Genomic DNA, 13,787 nt, shown 5'->3' on the forward strand with positions numbered 1-13,787 from the left:
TTTCTGGAAACACCGTCGATTTTTGGGCCTCAGTGGAAACAAACAGAGCTGCTATGTTGCCTTGGTCTGCCAGTAAAGTTTTAACATAAAGCACATTTAATATTGTAATTCAGATTCAAAATATCAATGGAATATAAATAATTATGGAATAAATGTCTTTTTTCGTATTCATTATTTGCCTTTTTTATTGCTCTCTTAATGGTTTGAATTTAGTTTTACAGGCTTTACGTCAGACCTGTTAAAAGAGCTGGTAGAAAATAACAATGAAGCACAATGATTTTCTCAGAATACCTGCATTGTCTTGAGTTTTACCCGTCTTTAATTTAAAATTACAATAAATTCTTAGCATTTACTATTGTTTCAATACAAATGCATGTATATTTATATATTCTTTATTAATTAGAAGCATACAGTTTGTTTTGTTTCTCAGTAATACAGTTTTAAGAACTTTCTAGACGACAGAGCGCTGGATGGAGGGAGTTACAGTCAATTGGTGATATGTGTGATCTGAAGAGATATGCGGAGACTGCGCACTCATGGACGGAGTTTTTAGGTACTGTCTGATTTCTAAAGAGGGCATGCGAGATCCTGTCTCCTGTGGATTCCCATATCCAATGCCGCCTGGTGTCGTAAATGGCGTCTATATATGTAGACATGTAGGCAAAACCCGGATCTAAAGCATTGGAGGGGATTTTGAACTAATTCATGTTTAATTCATTCTCATTTGTCATTATCTAGCTTTTATAATAAAGTATACAACGATTCTGATTAAATTTAATCAGAAAACTACATTTGGTTTACTTTTTATATATTACTTGTAGTGTTTCTGCGAATATCATTTATCTATAGCTATTTGATGAATAAGATGAACCGTATTCAGAAGTTTTGAGACAGTTTAAAATGAAAGATTATAAAGAATAAAAAAGTATAAGAGAAGGATTTTAGACCTACACGTATCAAGGATAAATCGTCGATGATTGGAATTGCGAATATAATTACGAACTTGTCTCTCAATATCATTCAATTCATCTGTAGAATCAAATCGTGCCAGATTAGCACAGTGAGTCTGACAGAATGACTGAAAATAATAATACAAAAAATTCAAGTAAGAAAATAATTATTTCCTGATGAGATGGTAAAAGCATGGATTTCTTCGCTGCTTTTCATCTCCAGAAATCTGCATATTATTTTCGACATATTTTTAAAATTTCATTTTCGACAATTTTTCTTTTTTTGTTTCCGATTGGAGATGAAAACTTTAGAATGTCGGAAATAAAAAGTTGAAAATTCAAAAAAACAAATCCGGAAATGAAATACAGCTTACGTCTTGTAGAGATAGAGTTGGGCTTATTCTTTGTCACAACAGTAATGAATACTTATGTTTTAAATTAAATAAAATCTTACAAATCAGTATAATTTTGTTTACCTTTGCTGCCATTCTTGTATATGTCGCATTTGAAACAAAGAAGCAGTCATTTTTGTAGGTGAAAGCATGTTTTGGACATTGACATGCTACAAAAAACAAATTCAAAGAATTGTTGTCCACCGCTTTCGGTATCTATTAGTGTATGGTGTATGGGATGCCATCATTTATGGCATATTGTGTCAAATATGTACGCCCTATCATATACCATTAAAAGTAATCGCCAAAGTTGATTTTTTTTAAATTTTGTCAAACATGACCCAATTAAGGTCAAGTGACAAAAAAAATTATACATGTACAGGGCTTTCAAAAAGATAAGAACCAGGTGGTACTTTATAAAAAATAGGAGGTACCACTTGGCGAACGCCGAAGGCGTGAGCAAGCTAGGGGGGTCCGGGGGCATGCCCCCCCGGAAAAATTTTGAAATTTAGAAGCCACCAGACAGCATTTCCTGGTTTCTAGACACATAGAATTATGCTGCTATCAGTGTTATTTTTATGCCATGTTTCAAAGTTTATTTTTGGTCAATACACATTACATGAGAAGTTTAGCACTGGATGGTGGAATTACATAGAAAAATTAGTTATTTGAGCAGAGTACGTAACAATAAGATTTAGGTAAAACTTCCAAGTTCTATGCTATAAAATATTTGTTTATAAACTTGTTCCAAAAATTTTGCAATGTTTGAGTTGTAAGTGTTTTGTTTTAAATATAAAAAAAAATTGAGTCACAAAAGGAAATGGAAATTCAAAATTTAAATTTAATAAATTAGAGAAATGAAATTGTATTTGCATTAAATGAAATTCATTTCTGTTCTACAGTAAAGTGCAGATTTAAAAAAAATAGAAGAAAAGCACTACATGATGCATAGCATGTACCAATAAATTCAGCATATTTTTCATGCACTGGTACATGTATATATAAAATAATATACATGTGTACATTAGACAAAGATGACATCAAGACTGGAGACAAAAAAAAATTAGATATGACCCCCTCAATTTACTGGATATGGTTACAGTACTGGGAAGAAAGTAAACGTCCGCAAGGTCATTCTCTTGACCACTAGAAAACTGCTGAATCAAAGAATTAAATGTATGGCAAAAGAAATAGTTTCTGTTTTTTGTTCTTTTGTTGCATAAGAAAGTTCCAGATATTTAAGACTGTAAGTAATTTATATCGTCAGCTGCGGATTTAGACACTTAAATTTGAAGAGTTGTGGCTATTGAAATGTACAGAGTTGGTCAAAGAATTAAACTGCGCTGTACGTATTGTTCATGTCGGTCTCTCTATCGGTCAATTGTGTTGAAGACTTTCCGCGGTCTAGTTCCTTGTATCTAAAAATCTTTTTTGAAATTCATTACCATGGCTTTAAATTGACACTTTCATTTCTGACACCTGGATTCCTATTTTTATTTTTTTGGTCGTATTTACTAAAAAACATATTCATAGTCATTAGCATTTATCAAAATCAGTGACGGAGGAATTTGATATGGAAATCTACTTTCGTTTTCGACAAGATCTATAAGACGCGTTAGGCAATCTCTTTTGTTTCATTTATTCAAACGCTTTAATGATCTTCTTGACTAACCAATCAAAAACGTTATTAGATACCATTACGGACTAACAATTAACCACAACTTGTGTAAATTATGGTAGGGTCTATCGTATTTTTACGCGATTTTTTTTTCTCCACTGAATATTTTGGCCGGTACCATGAACGAATCCAACCGGGTAAAAGTACCGGGTACCGGCATATTTTGAAAGGCCTGCATGTAGCATGCTCAGAAACATCTTGTTACATCAATACACAAATTCTATCTCTTTTCTATCAAAAGTTATAAGGAAAGACAAGAATTTTTAAAAGTAGAAAAAGTTTCATGGTCAAGGTGATGGGGATTAAAAATCTGTGCATTTAGAAAGGCCTTATCACAGGTAATACACAATGGCATGTGCAATAAGAAAGCCTTTTCTCATCTCTTTCAAAAGTTATGGTAAATGTAATTTTTAAAGTTTTGAAAAGTAGGTCAAAGTTCAAGGTAAATATCACATTGTCAAAATTATAGTATATTTGAAAGTTCTTGTCTCCGGTAAGGTAATACACATGTGAAATATGAAAGTCAAATATTGTAAGCTCCCCACGGATGGCCATCCTGGAATGGGGGCTATACAAAATAATACCACAACACTTTTCAAGGTCATTCCTTATTTCTTGCTTCATATTTCTCAGTAAGGACAAGACTTGGTATCAGTTTAATAATTGGTTTATTAATTCATCATTCAACAGGAAATAACAATAGGTAAACAAACATCTATATTGGATACATATAGATAATTAATATTCATTTTGTCCCACAGTGTCAACCGTACTTTCAATGGTAAAAATGGTAATAAAGTTGATTTGGCATTAAAAAGCTCTAAAAATATAACATCAGGTGTCCAGTGTGTTGGGAGATAATTTACAGTTGTCTCACCTAGGTTTAGGCTACGATCCTGCGATGTTGCTTGTGCAACTTATCTGTCAGACACTGGTGAGGCACTTATATTTATAACCTTCGGAAGTAGTCATGTGATACAAATTAACCAATGAAAAAGCTGTACGGTGTCACTCAACCAATCACAGCGCTGTACGGCGCCGTACAAACAGAGATCTGTCAAACAGTGTCAAACAAGGCTGCCGTACAATGAGGATAATAACTACAAAACGGAATTTAAAATGAGAAAAGACAAAATAACCAATAAATATGGATTACAAGAGATGTGTCTATAATAAGTAAGTAAACAATTCATGTGAATTAAATGCGTATTTCATGATAGAAAACTATAATCGTACAGCAGACGATATTCAAATAGCTCTGTCAAAGTAAAATTGTGTAGCTGTCATTAAACCCCGTTTAACGTGAAAACCCGTGATGAATCTTAGTAAAACATAGTCAAACATTAATTTTGTGGATATTCACAAGCAAAATAACATCGAATTGCCAAACAAAAATACAACTTGCTCAAATACGAAACTCTGGCTAATACAAATAAGATGTCGGCGGGATGTAAACAACTTCCATGACTCCAATGTTCAATCGTGTGCAATTATGGCTATGTCAAGTGCTATTTGACTCATAAATAATCAAGTAAAATACAGTAACATGCAAAGATTCTAAAGGTATGCACATGAATTCATGAAATATAGGAATTCAAACAACAAGTATGCCAAATGTGCTAAAAATAGACAATACCACGTTGAGTAAATAATCAAAGGACTGAAATGTAGTAGTGTAGTTAATGCATAATAAAATCCACCAAGATAATTTTCCCAATAAATGTTGACACAATTAAATCATAAAAAAAATAAACAAATTAATTAAATTCTACCCCAGGCCATTACACTTCCCTCACCCGAAACTTTTAATTCTCCTGAATTACCCTGAATAAAAGCATTTCTGCACAATATAGGAAAACACACATATAAATTTGTAATACATGCACTAATAGTTAATAAGTGTTAATTTTCTTTCTGATATAGTCACTTAAACTTAGAAGAATTCCAGCATCAAGGTGAAATCGTCACAACGTCTCTTCCACTGGCTGCTTCCACACTCAAGGAAATCCACCACTATTCCATCCTCCTACTTCAGCATGTACCATGCAGGGGTGTTCCCAAGGCGCCCGCTAGGACATACTCGACTCCAAAGGTGGGGTGCTGTCAACTTCCATGGAGACAACATAAGCGCTCAAGGCAAGGCCAAATATTTAATCTGTCCAAGAGGCCTGGATGCCCCATCCACCTGGCTGGATTCTCCCTAGAGTAAGGGCTGCAAGTTCCACCAGTAGAAATGGACCCAATTCCTTTGGGTATTGGGTAGCACGGCACAGAAACATTTCTGGGTACTAAGGCAATGGTTTCCTCTTTGTCTCACTGTCTCCTGGTTGGTGGTGGAAGTGGCATACAGCCCTTGGCAAGCAGGGACTGGGCTCTAGTGGCTAGTGGACCTATGGTTGGAAAGGAGGAACTTGGACAGGAAATTTCTGGGATGGACAAGGTACAGGTCTGGATATGGTGTTTGGAAAGGTTATGCTATTGGAAGCCAATTAGTTGGTGGGGACTGTCAGATAGATGGCAGGCAATGGATCGAGTTAAGGGAACCACTGGAATGTGGGGCAGTGAGGTGGTATGGTCGGAGTACAGGCTTTGGATTTTTCTCTTCTGGCTACTTGTATCATTGGATTTGGCTAGGTACAAGGAATTGAGGACAGCAGAGGTAACTATGATTAATGAGTGGAGGATCTGGGATTCTATACAGGGAAGGATTTGATGTCACCACAGCTAAGTATTAATAAATAACAAGAACAACTACGGCAATCAACCTAAATTCATTTTCTTTGAAATAGCTGAATGCAGTTAAACTTAAATCATCAACTGGTTACACCCATGAGATGCACTGGCCAGGTACATCTCGGTGCCTACCTCTGGTTAGGGCCATAGATTGCACGCGTCCGTCACCTCCCTACATCAGAGGCGTGGGCCATAGATGGTGCACCATCCGTCCCCTCCCTCCACCTACTGAAGCGGGCCATAGACCGTGCACATCCGTACCTCCCTCCACCAGCACAAAAATACAAAAGTAAAAATTAAAAAAAATATCTGCATCCAGTATCATTCGTAGTTATATATTCCACTCAAGTCTAATTTTGGATTTGGCTTGGTACAGTGGTTTGGTTGAATTTTTGTTGATATTGGTTTTGGTATCCCTGGAGCCTGTGAGGGCAAGCTCTCATGAAGTGATTTGGTGAATCGCATATATAGCAGTTTTTGTGTGCTGGGTAGGATCTATGGTTCTTATTGGAGCTGTGTTCAAGGCGATCTAATCTTGAAATAAGGTTTTGAAGAATGGAGTTAATCTCGCTGTTTACTTCTTTTTCAGGCTTCTGCTCATCAAATGACCTTTTTGCTCTCTTGGTTGATTCAACTGTACGAACATACAACTTGCACTTTTCGGAACTATCCCCAAGAATGGACTCATACCGTTCAATTACATCTACTGCTTCGGCCACCGTCTGACAATCTTTGTCAATGCACCGACACTTCATTTCGAGGGAGATAACTTTATACAACTGATTAAGAGCTAATGCTTCTTGAGCTAAGGCATCTAAATTACAGTAGGCTCTTTGTGCCATCTGCCTGATGTCATCACCCAGTTCTGCTATGGACTCACCTGGAAGGCGTTGTCTCATCTCAAGTTTAGAAAGCCATCTGTTCTGATTTTTAGTACTACCAAACCTTTGGTTAAATTTGTGAACAAGAGACTGAAAGGATTCTTTATCTTCAGGGGATAAACCCATATAATAAGTTCTGGCTTGATCGTGAAGACTTGCAGCTAGGAAAAGTAACTTAGTGCGATCAGACCATCTGCCTAACTCCGCACAATCTTGGAAATGAGAGATGTATTCATCCCAGTCATCTTTACCATTGTAGGACTCTGGCTTTACAACTATATTAGTCTCAGGAGACTGTCTAGTCACATCAATCAATCTATCATATTGCATTCTGGGAGGAGGGGAATTTTCTGGATATGGTACAAATCTATCTTTGTTGCAAAGTTCTGGTTCAACATCAGGAACTGGGCTATGGCTAGGTCTCTCTGGACGTTTGGGGGAGGGGGAAGAGTCAAAGAATTGGTCACCCTGGCCTAACTCATCATCATCAACATGAAATTGCACTTCAGGGTCTGGGGATTGAGCCGTTGCCATCTCACTAGTATTAATAAAAATGTAAAACCACAAATTATAATTAACAAACACACTATGTACATGTTGTACCAACACACTGGACAGCTGAGCGGTTACTGGACAAGGAATGGGTTTGTATCACTGGATGCCTTTTGGAAAACAGGCATCCCACTTCTGACACCAAAAATTGTAAGCTCCCCACGGATGGCCATCCTGGAATGGGGGCTATACAAAATAATACCACAACACTTTTCAAGGTCATTCCTTATTTCTTGCTTCATATTTCTCAGTAAGGACAAGACTTGGTATCAGTTTAATAATTGGTTTATTAATTCATCATTCAACAGGAAATAACAATAGGTAAACAAACATCTATATTGGATACATATAGATAATTAATATTCATTTTGTCCCACAGTGTCAACCGTACTTTCAATGGTAAAAATGGTAATAAAGTTGATTTGGCATTAAAAAGCTCTAAAAATATAACATCAGGTGTCCAGTGTGTTGGGAGATAATTTACAGTTGTCTCACCTAGGTTTAGGCTACGATCCTGCGATGTTGCTTGTGCAACTTATCTGCCAGAGACTGGCGAAGCACTTATATTTATAACCTTCGGAAGTAGTCATGTGATACAAATTGACCAATGAAAAAGCTGTACGGTGTCACTCAACCAATCACAGCGCTGTACGGCGCCGTACAAACAGAGATCTGTCAAACAGTGTCAAACAAGGCTGCCGTACAATGAGGATAATAACTACAAAACGGAATTTAAAATGAGAAAAGACAAAATAACCAATAAATATGGATTACAAGAGATGTGTCTATAATAAGTAAGTAAACAATTCATGTGAATTAAATGCGTATTTCATGATAGAAAACTATAATCGTACAGCAGACGATATTCAAATAGCTCTGTCAAAGTAAAATTGTGTAGCTGTCATTAAACCCCGTTTAACGTGAAAACCCGTGATGAATCTTAGTAAAACATAGTCAAACATTAATTTTGTGGATATTCACAAGCAAAATAACATCGAATTGCCAAACAAAAATACAACTTGCTCAAATACGAAACTCTGGCTAATACAAATAAGATGTCGGCGGGATGTAAACAACTTCCATGACTCCAATGTTCAATCGTGTGCAATTATGGCTATGTCAAGTGCTATTTGACTCATAAATAATCAAGTAAAATACAGTAACATGCAAAGATTCTAAAGGTATGCACATGAATTCATGAAATATAGGAATTCAAACAACAAGTATGCCAAATGTGCTAAAAATAGACAATACCACGTTGAGTAAATAATCAAAGGACTGAAATGTAGTAGTGTAGTTAATGCATAATAAAATCCACCAAGATAATTTTCCCAATAAATGTTGACACAATTAAATCATAAAAAAAATAAACAAATTAATTAAATTCTACCCCAGGCCATTACAATATCTTCTAGTTCCAAAGTTATGACCAAGGTTAAAGTTTTTGTGACAGGCGGACAGACTGACGGACGGATCGACGAATGAGATTTAATGTCCCCTCACTTTTGCAAAAAGGGGATCAAAAAAGATTACAGTGTCTTAGCTTTATAAGGTGTACATGTTTACATCTATGGCTGCGAGTCTCAATTTATGCATTTAAGAAAATATTGTCTTTTTTCTTATCTCTCTTTTTTCTATCTCTTTTTAAAAACATAATGATATTGATACAAGCATGACTATTCATTTTGTATAGTTGGGACTATGTTTTACATTTATTCCAAAAGGTTATTTTTCTGTTGAAAAAAGTGCTGTTTTGCATTTAATAAATTGAAATGCAACACTTTATACTTTCGAAAAATAAGCATGAAAGATAACAAATTCATTAAATAGGCTTTACTAATCATTCATCAACCGATCGAACTCAGAATAAACCCTTCATTTAAAAATCAATAAAAAAACCTACAGTTCACTGTTGTCCTTGCTGCTGTCGTGGAAGGTTTTGGCGTTGTCCTTACATTCATCGGTACAGCTTTTGTGGTTGTAAGCGGCTTTATGTGAGTATTACATAGATTCTTACTGCAGCAACCTCCGACTAAAGCTCTCTGTGATCTCCTTCCAAAGTTGTTCGTAGAAATAGTTGCAATGGAATCGCAAACCTTGAATTATATAGAGGTATGTGATGCTAGTGTACTGCTTAGCTTTGTTTCCTGCAACAAACCTTACAATACTTTTAAAAAAGGATGATAATTGATTGTCAGAAATTTTATTACATTGTAGTTTGTTCTTTTAAATAATAAGCTAATAGACCAAAGAAATTTCCTGTTACATAATTTTTGATCGCAAAAAAATTAACACCTTTTCTCTCAACACATCTTTCATTGTGAAAAATTAAAAATTGAAATTAGAAAAAAATATGCATAATTAATTGTTTTATTAAAAGGTGTATTGTAATGGTAACTAAATTTACCGCCTGTGGAGCACAACCGAGCCTAAATCCGTGCTCTTTATAAGAGTTGACCGTCTCAAGTCCATAGCAAAACTATAATATAAACAACTAGAAATTAAATATATACTGTCACCTGTTTTCTTTAATTCCTTAAAAAACCTTTGAAAAAAATACGCTAAAAATATTGCTTTATCAATTTTCTTAAAAACAAATAAATGATTTACTTTCAGGTCTTTTCATGGTCATATAAAGACTTAGATATGGATTTTAAATAACTCAACGGCAGCTGTATATTGAAAATGAACCTACCTCATCATGTTTACAAAGTGTTGTCATGTTGCACAATTCTGAGTCTGCAACGTATGGACAATTGTAACAAGTCTCTGTGATAAAAAGAAAAGGTCGATATTTATTGTGTTCAAACATATCGACTAGAACAATGGAATAATGTCCACCTTTCTAGACTATATCAAGGAATGTGGTTATTCTTTTCAATAAAACATCAAGTCTTAATCATTAATAAAAGCAAAATGACAGGCGATAAATTAATGAACATCATTTTATATACGTACTGCATTTTCCACAGGACACTGGACACATGGACATGATACAATCCTTAGAACAGGAAGAGGGGTCCGAACGTATAAGATCCTGACAAATTATCGGAGAATTTTCAACACAGAAAGGATCAATGTGTTGGCGCTTCCCGACTAAAAGGACTGTAAATAACAATTTCTGTCAGATTTATGGATAAAGACCTGTTATATCTTTCATATCATCATCAGTTTTCCGCCTTATCGATGTTCACAAAAAGTGTTTATTCTTTAATATTTACATTTGCTGTGTTTTTCTAGTAAGCCAGCTGCTAATAACGCATTTCATGAAAAATGCCTACGTGACAATTCTTTGTGATTTACACACCAATAACTCACACAAAACTTAACAACATTCATTAAATAAGTACCTCCACCAGATTCTTCGGTTGTTGTTTCTGTTATTGTTTTTGTTGTTTGAGTGGACTTCTCTGTTGTTAAATGTAACGTTGTTTCTGTTGTTGGTAACGTCGGTGTTTGTGGTGATAATGACAGTGTTGTTGGTGGTGGTGGAGATGGTGATAAGGTTGTTGTCCATGTTGTCGTCTTTAATGTTGTTGGTATTTTTGTCGTCGTCGTCGTTGTTGATGGCATTTGTGTCGTTGTCGTTGTTGTTGTTGTTGTTGGTATTTTTGTCGTCGTCGTCGTCTTTGTTGTTGTAATTCTGTGATTATTACACAAATCTGACGTACAGCACGATGTTTCTAAACCGGGACTGTCACATATCTAATAAAATATTTCAAAGTTTCGTTACAAGTTCGGATTTGGTAGATAAGACGTTTATATGCTAAAAAAATGGAAAAAATGCAGATCTATACTAATCATATAAAAATATAATACTTTCACAACTATTTCAATGATTCATATCAATTGTTGCACAAACACAAGGAATTTTGTTCTAATTTGCTGGGAATAAACAGTTCCATTTAATGAAGAAAACTTGATACTTTTACATGAAAAATCTTACAGTTCCAAGAGCACAGCCTAGTTTGTAGACTTCCTTAAAATCGCTGTTGAATGATTTCACAGAAATGCATTGCTGGAAATATTGAGAAAGTATTGAATGAATGTACATGTGTTATATAATTCTATGACAAAAGAAAATTTTCATATTAAAATTAAGTTTCTGTACCGTGTGTCATATAAATACCAGTGTAAGGAGATAATATATACAAACATGTTCGTTTGAAGGACATTCCGTGGTAGTGTTACAGTTGTTCAGTTTATCAACTTCGTGGCAGGAATAACATTTCAAAGCTGAAAATGGATAGAAAACTTTTAGCATATTCCTTTTAAGTAGGATGTAAAAATGGAATTATTGCAATTTTAAGTAAAAATTGGCTCTATTAATGTTTTTAAATATTCAAAATAATATGAACACTTGATCTTTAAGAATTTTTATAAAAACCCTCAACTTGTTATTCTAATAGCCCTCTATATAGAGAGAAAATAGTTAGATATGTTGTGATGTTTATAATTGATCTAATTGCCATGTAAACTATTTAAAGTATACGTGCATTTTAAACATATATGAAATTAGAAGCATAATAAATGCTTAATATTTTTGTAAATACAAAACATTGAAAATAAGTATGGATCGACATAATCCTGATGTTTTACATTAAACAGACTAACATATCTAGAAAGCTGCGTTTGATATATTTCTTATATTTAATCAAGTACAGGCCTTGAAAAGAAAAGAACCATGTGCTTTTATGCATAAATTATAATAGGTTTTCATACCAATGTGTCAAAAGTTTCAAACAAATGCTTACAGAGAAAACATGTACATTTAATTTTTATGGCTAAAGTAGTTACCACACTTTCCACACGTTCGCAGACAAACACTGGAGAGACAGGCATCATTACATAGATCCTCGTTCTGTGACATCATATCATGACACGCCTGACTACTGACGTCATCGCACCCCCTGACCTGATAACACTTCAAGTAAAACAGGACAGCGAAAGCCAACACTGATAAACAACCAAAACACAGGAAATACGTGGAAATTTTAAAAAAGCAATTATGTTAGCCATGGCACAAAAATTTTACACCTGTGTTTTTAAAATGTTGAATTGAGCTGAAAGCACCATTTTTATTCAACTAAGCCGTCGGTCATGCGATGAAAGGACATGATTTCTCTTTCTCTCTATTTCCACCAAAGTAATTAACAAGCTTTAATTGTCAAGGATCCATTTAATGATGCTAATTTATTCGTTTTCTTCCTTTAAATTATTAATAAAAATATTTAAGTTGTCAAAACTATTTAGATTACATTTAAAGGTGCTTTAACCTTTTTTTTAATTTGTAGTTTTAAGGTGCCATTTGATCAGTTAAAAAACAATAGCTTACTCGATCCTGTCTTTTCTACATAAGCAATGCAATCGATGGTATGTTTAATTTTTGATAGTTTGAAGTTCATTTTTAAATACAATTGTTATCCCGTTGAAACAAAGTTAAAGGGGATACTAGACACACTGTGTTTATAAAAGAAAACGTGTGTCTCCGTTTGTATGTGAGTGGGTGGTTGAGTTAATTTTATGTGAAATAGAATGGACGTGATTTGCATCAGGACCGATGTTGAAAACTGCCTTGATTTATAGATATTTTCTTTTCGAGGTGATGCTCAGTCTTATTGTTTCTTTCGCAGAGAATATTACTTCATAAGGAATATTTCATAGATACCAAAGTTCTACTTATTTACGATTTTTTATATAATCGATTCGAGGTTCAAAAAGTGTTACCTGCCAAAGTATGGTCACACGGTTTAATATGAATGGCTATCGATTTCATTCTTTAAATATAAGAATAAAGAAAAAATAATATATGAAAGTCTTCTAAGTTCGAAAGGATATACCCTGTTTAGATATTTGAAAAAAAAATTACCAACCTTTAAAATAGTTTGTGTCCATTCCGGAAACTTAAATTCGGTAAGGCTTAGAGTAACCTGTACTAACATTCTTATCAACTGATATATACAATTCTCACTCTAGATAATACAATGTACATGCATAACATGTTGTAAGGAACTTACTTATATCAATAACAAAAATATCAATATCACATTAATTGCAGGAAAAAGAAACTTATTATAGACATAAATAGCCGAACTTTTAAAGATTATTCAATTTCGTCTTGTTACATTCTAAGAAATATTTTACATTTATGTTATAATTAGAAATAAAGGGTCATTTCCAAACAAGAGTTATCTTTGGTGTATGATTTCATTCTTTTGATATCAATTCTATATTCTTACTCGGTCCACAATGGTATATCTTCTGTCCACACATTCAATTCCCCTATCTTTAGTCCTGCGTCCTTTAGAATATAAATTTCATGATGGCAAATATTTTCACATTCCCTAATTCTGTAAATCACTTTTTATTCGCAAGAACTTTATTTTCGCGTAATTACGCAATACAATACATTCGCGAAAATTAAATGCTCGCGTATAAAAGTATTTCTTACGATTTTATAGAGGAATAACAACTATTCGTGAAAATTATGTCTCGCTTACAAAGAGTCAGAGACAATCTCGCGAAAATAAGATGTCGCGAAAATTAAGTGATCTACAGTTCTACCTCCATTGTTAGAAATTTAAATCACAAAGCTGGACGC

The 13,787-nt window shown here is 34.3% G+C and overlaps 1 protein-coding gene across 1 annotated transcript; it reads right to left on the reverse strand.

Annotated features, from left to right (window-relative positions):
* Positions 1 to 440: 440 nt before the first annotated feature.
* On the reverse strand, positions 441 to 13,445 carry LOC134239052 (uncharacterized). The gene is made up of 13 exons (XM_062721197.1): positions 13,060 to 13,445; positions 12,914 to 12,963; positions 11,984 to 12,142; positions 11,343 to 11,422; positions 11,133 to 11,204; positions 10,683 to 10,891; positions 10,145 to 10,293; positions 9,882 to 9,955; positions 9,594 to 9,665; positions 9,090 to 9,282; positions 1,427 to 1,512; positions 952 to 1,078; positions 441 to 673 (listed from the first exon to the last, which is right to left on the reverse strand). Exons 2-13 carry the CDS (start codon positions 12,960 to 12,962, stop codon positions 441 to 443), a joined length of 1,503 nt encoding a protein of 500 aa, XP_062577181.1. The 5' UTR covers position 12,963; positions 13,060 to 13,445.
* Between the last annotated feature and the right edge of the window lie 342 nt (positions 13,446 to 13,787).

Source organism: Saccostrea cucullata, unplaced genomic scaffold (assembly GCF_032062105.1).
Source record: "Saccostrea cucullata isolate Sc308-1 unplaced genomic scaffold, CSIRO_AGI_Scuc_v1 ctg3139, whole genome shotgun sequence".
NCBI classification, from domain to species: domain Eukaryota; kingdom Metazoa; phylum Mollusca; class Bivalvia; order Ostreida; family Ostreidae; genus Saccostrea; species Saccostrea cuccullata.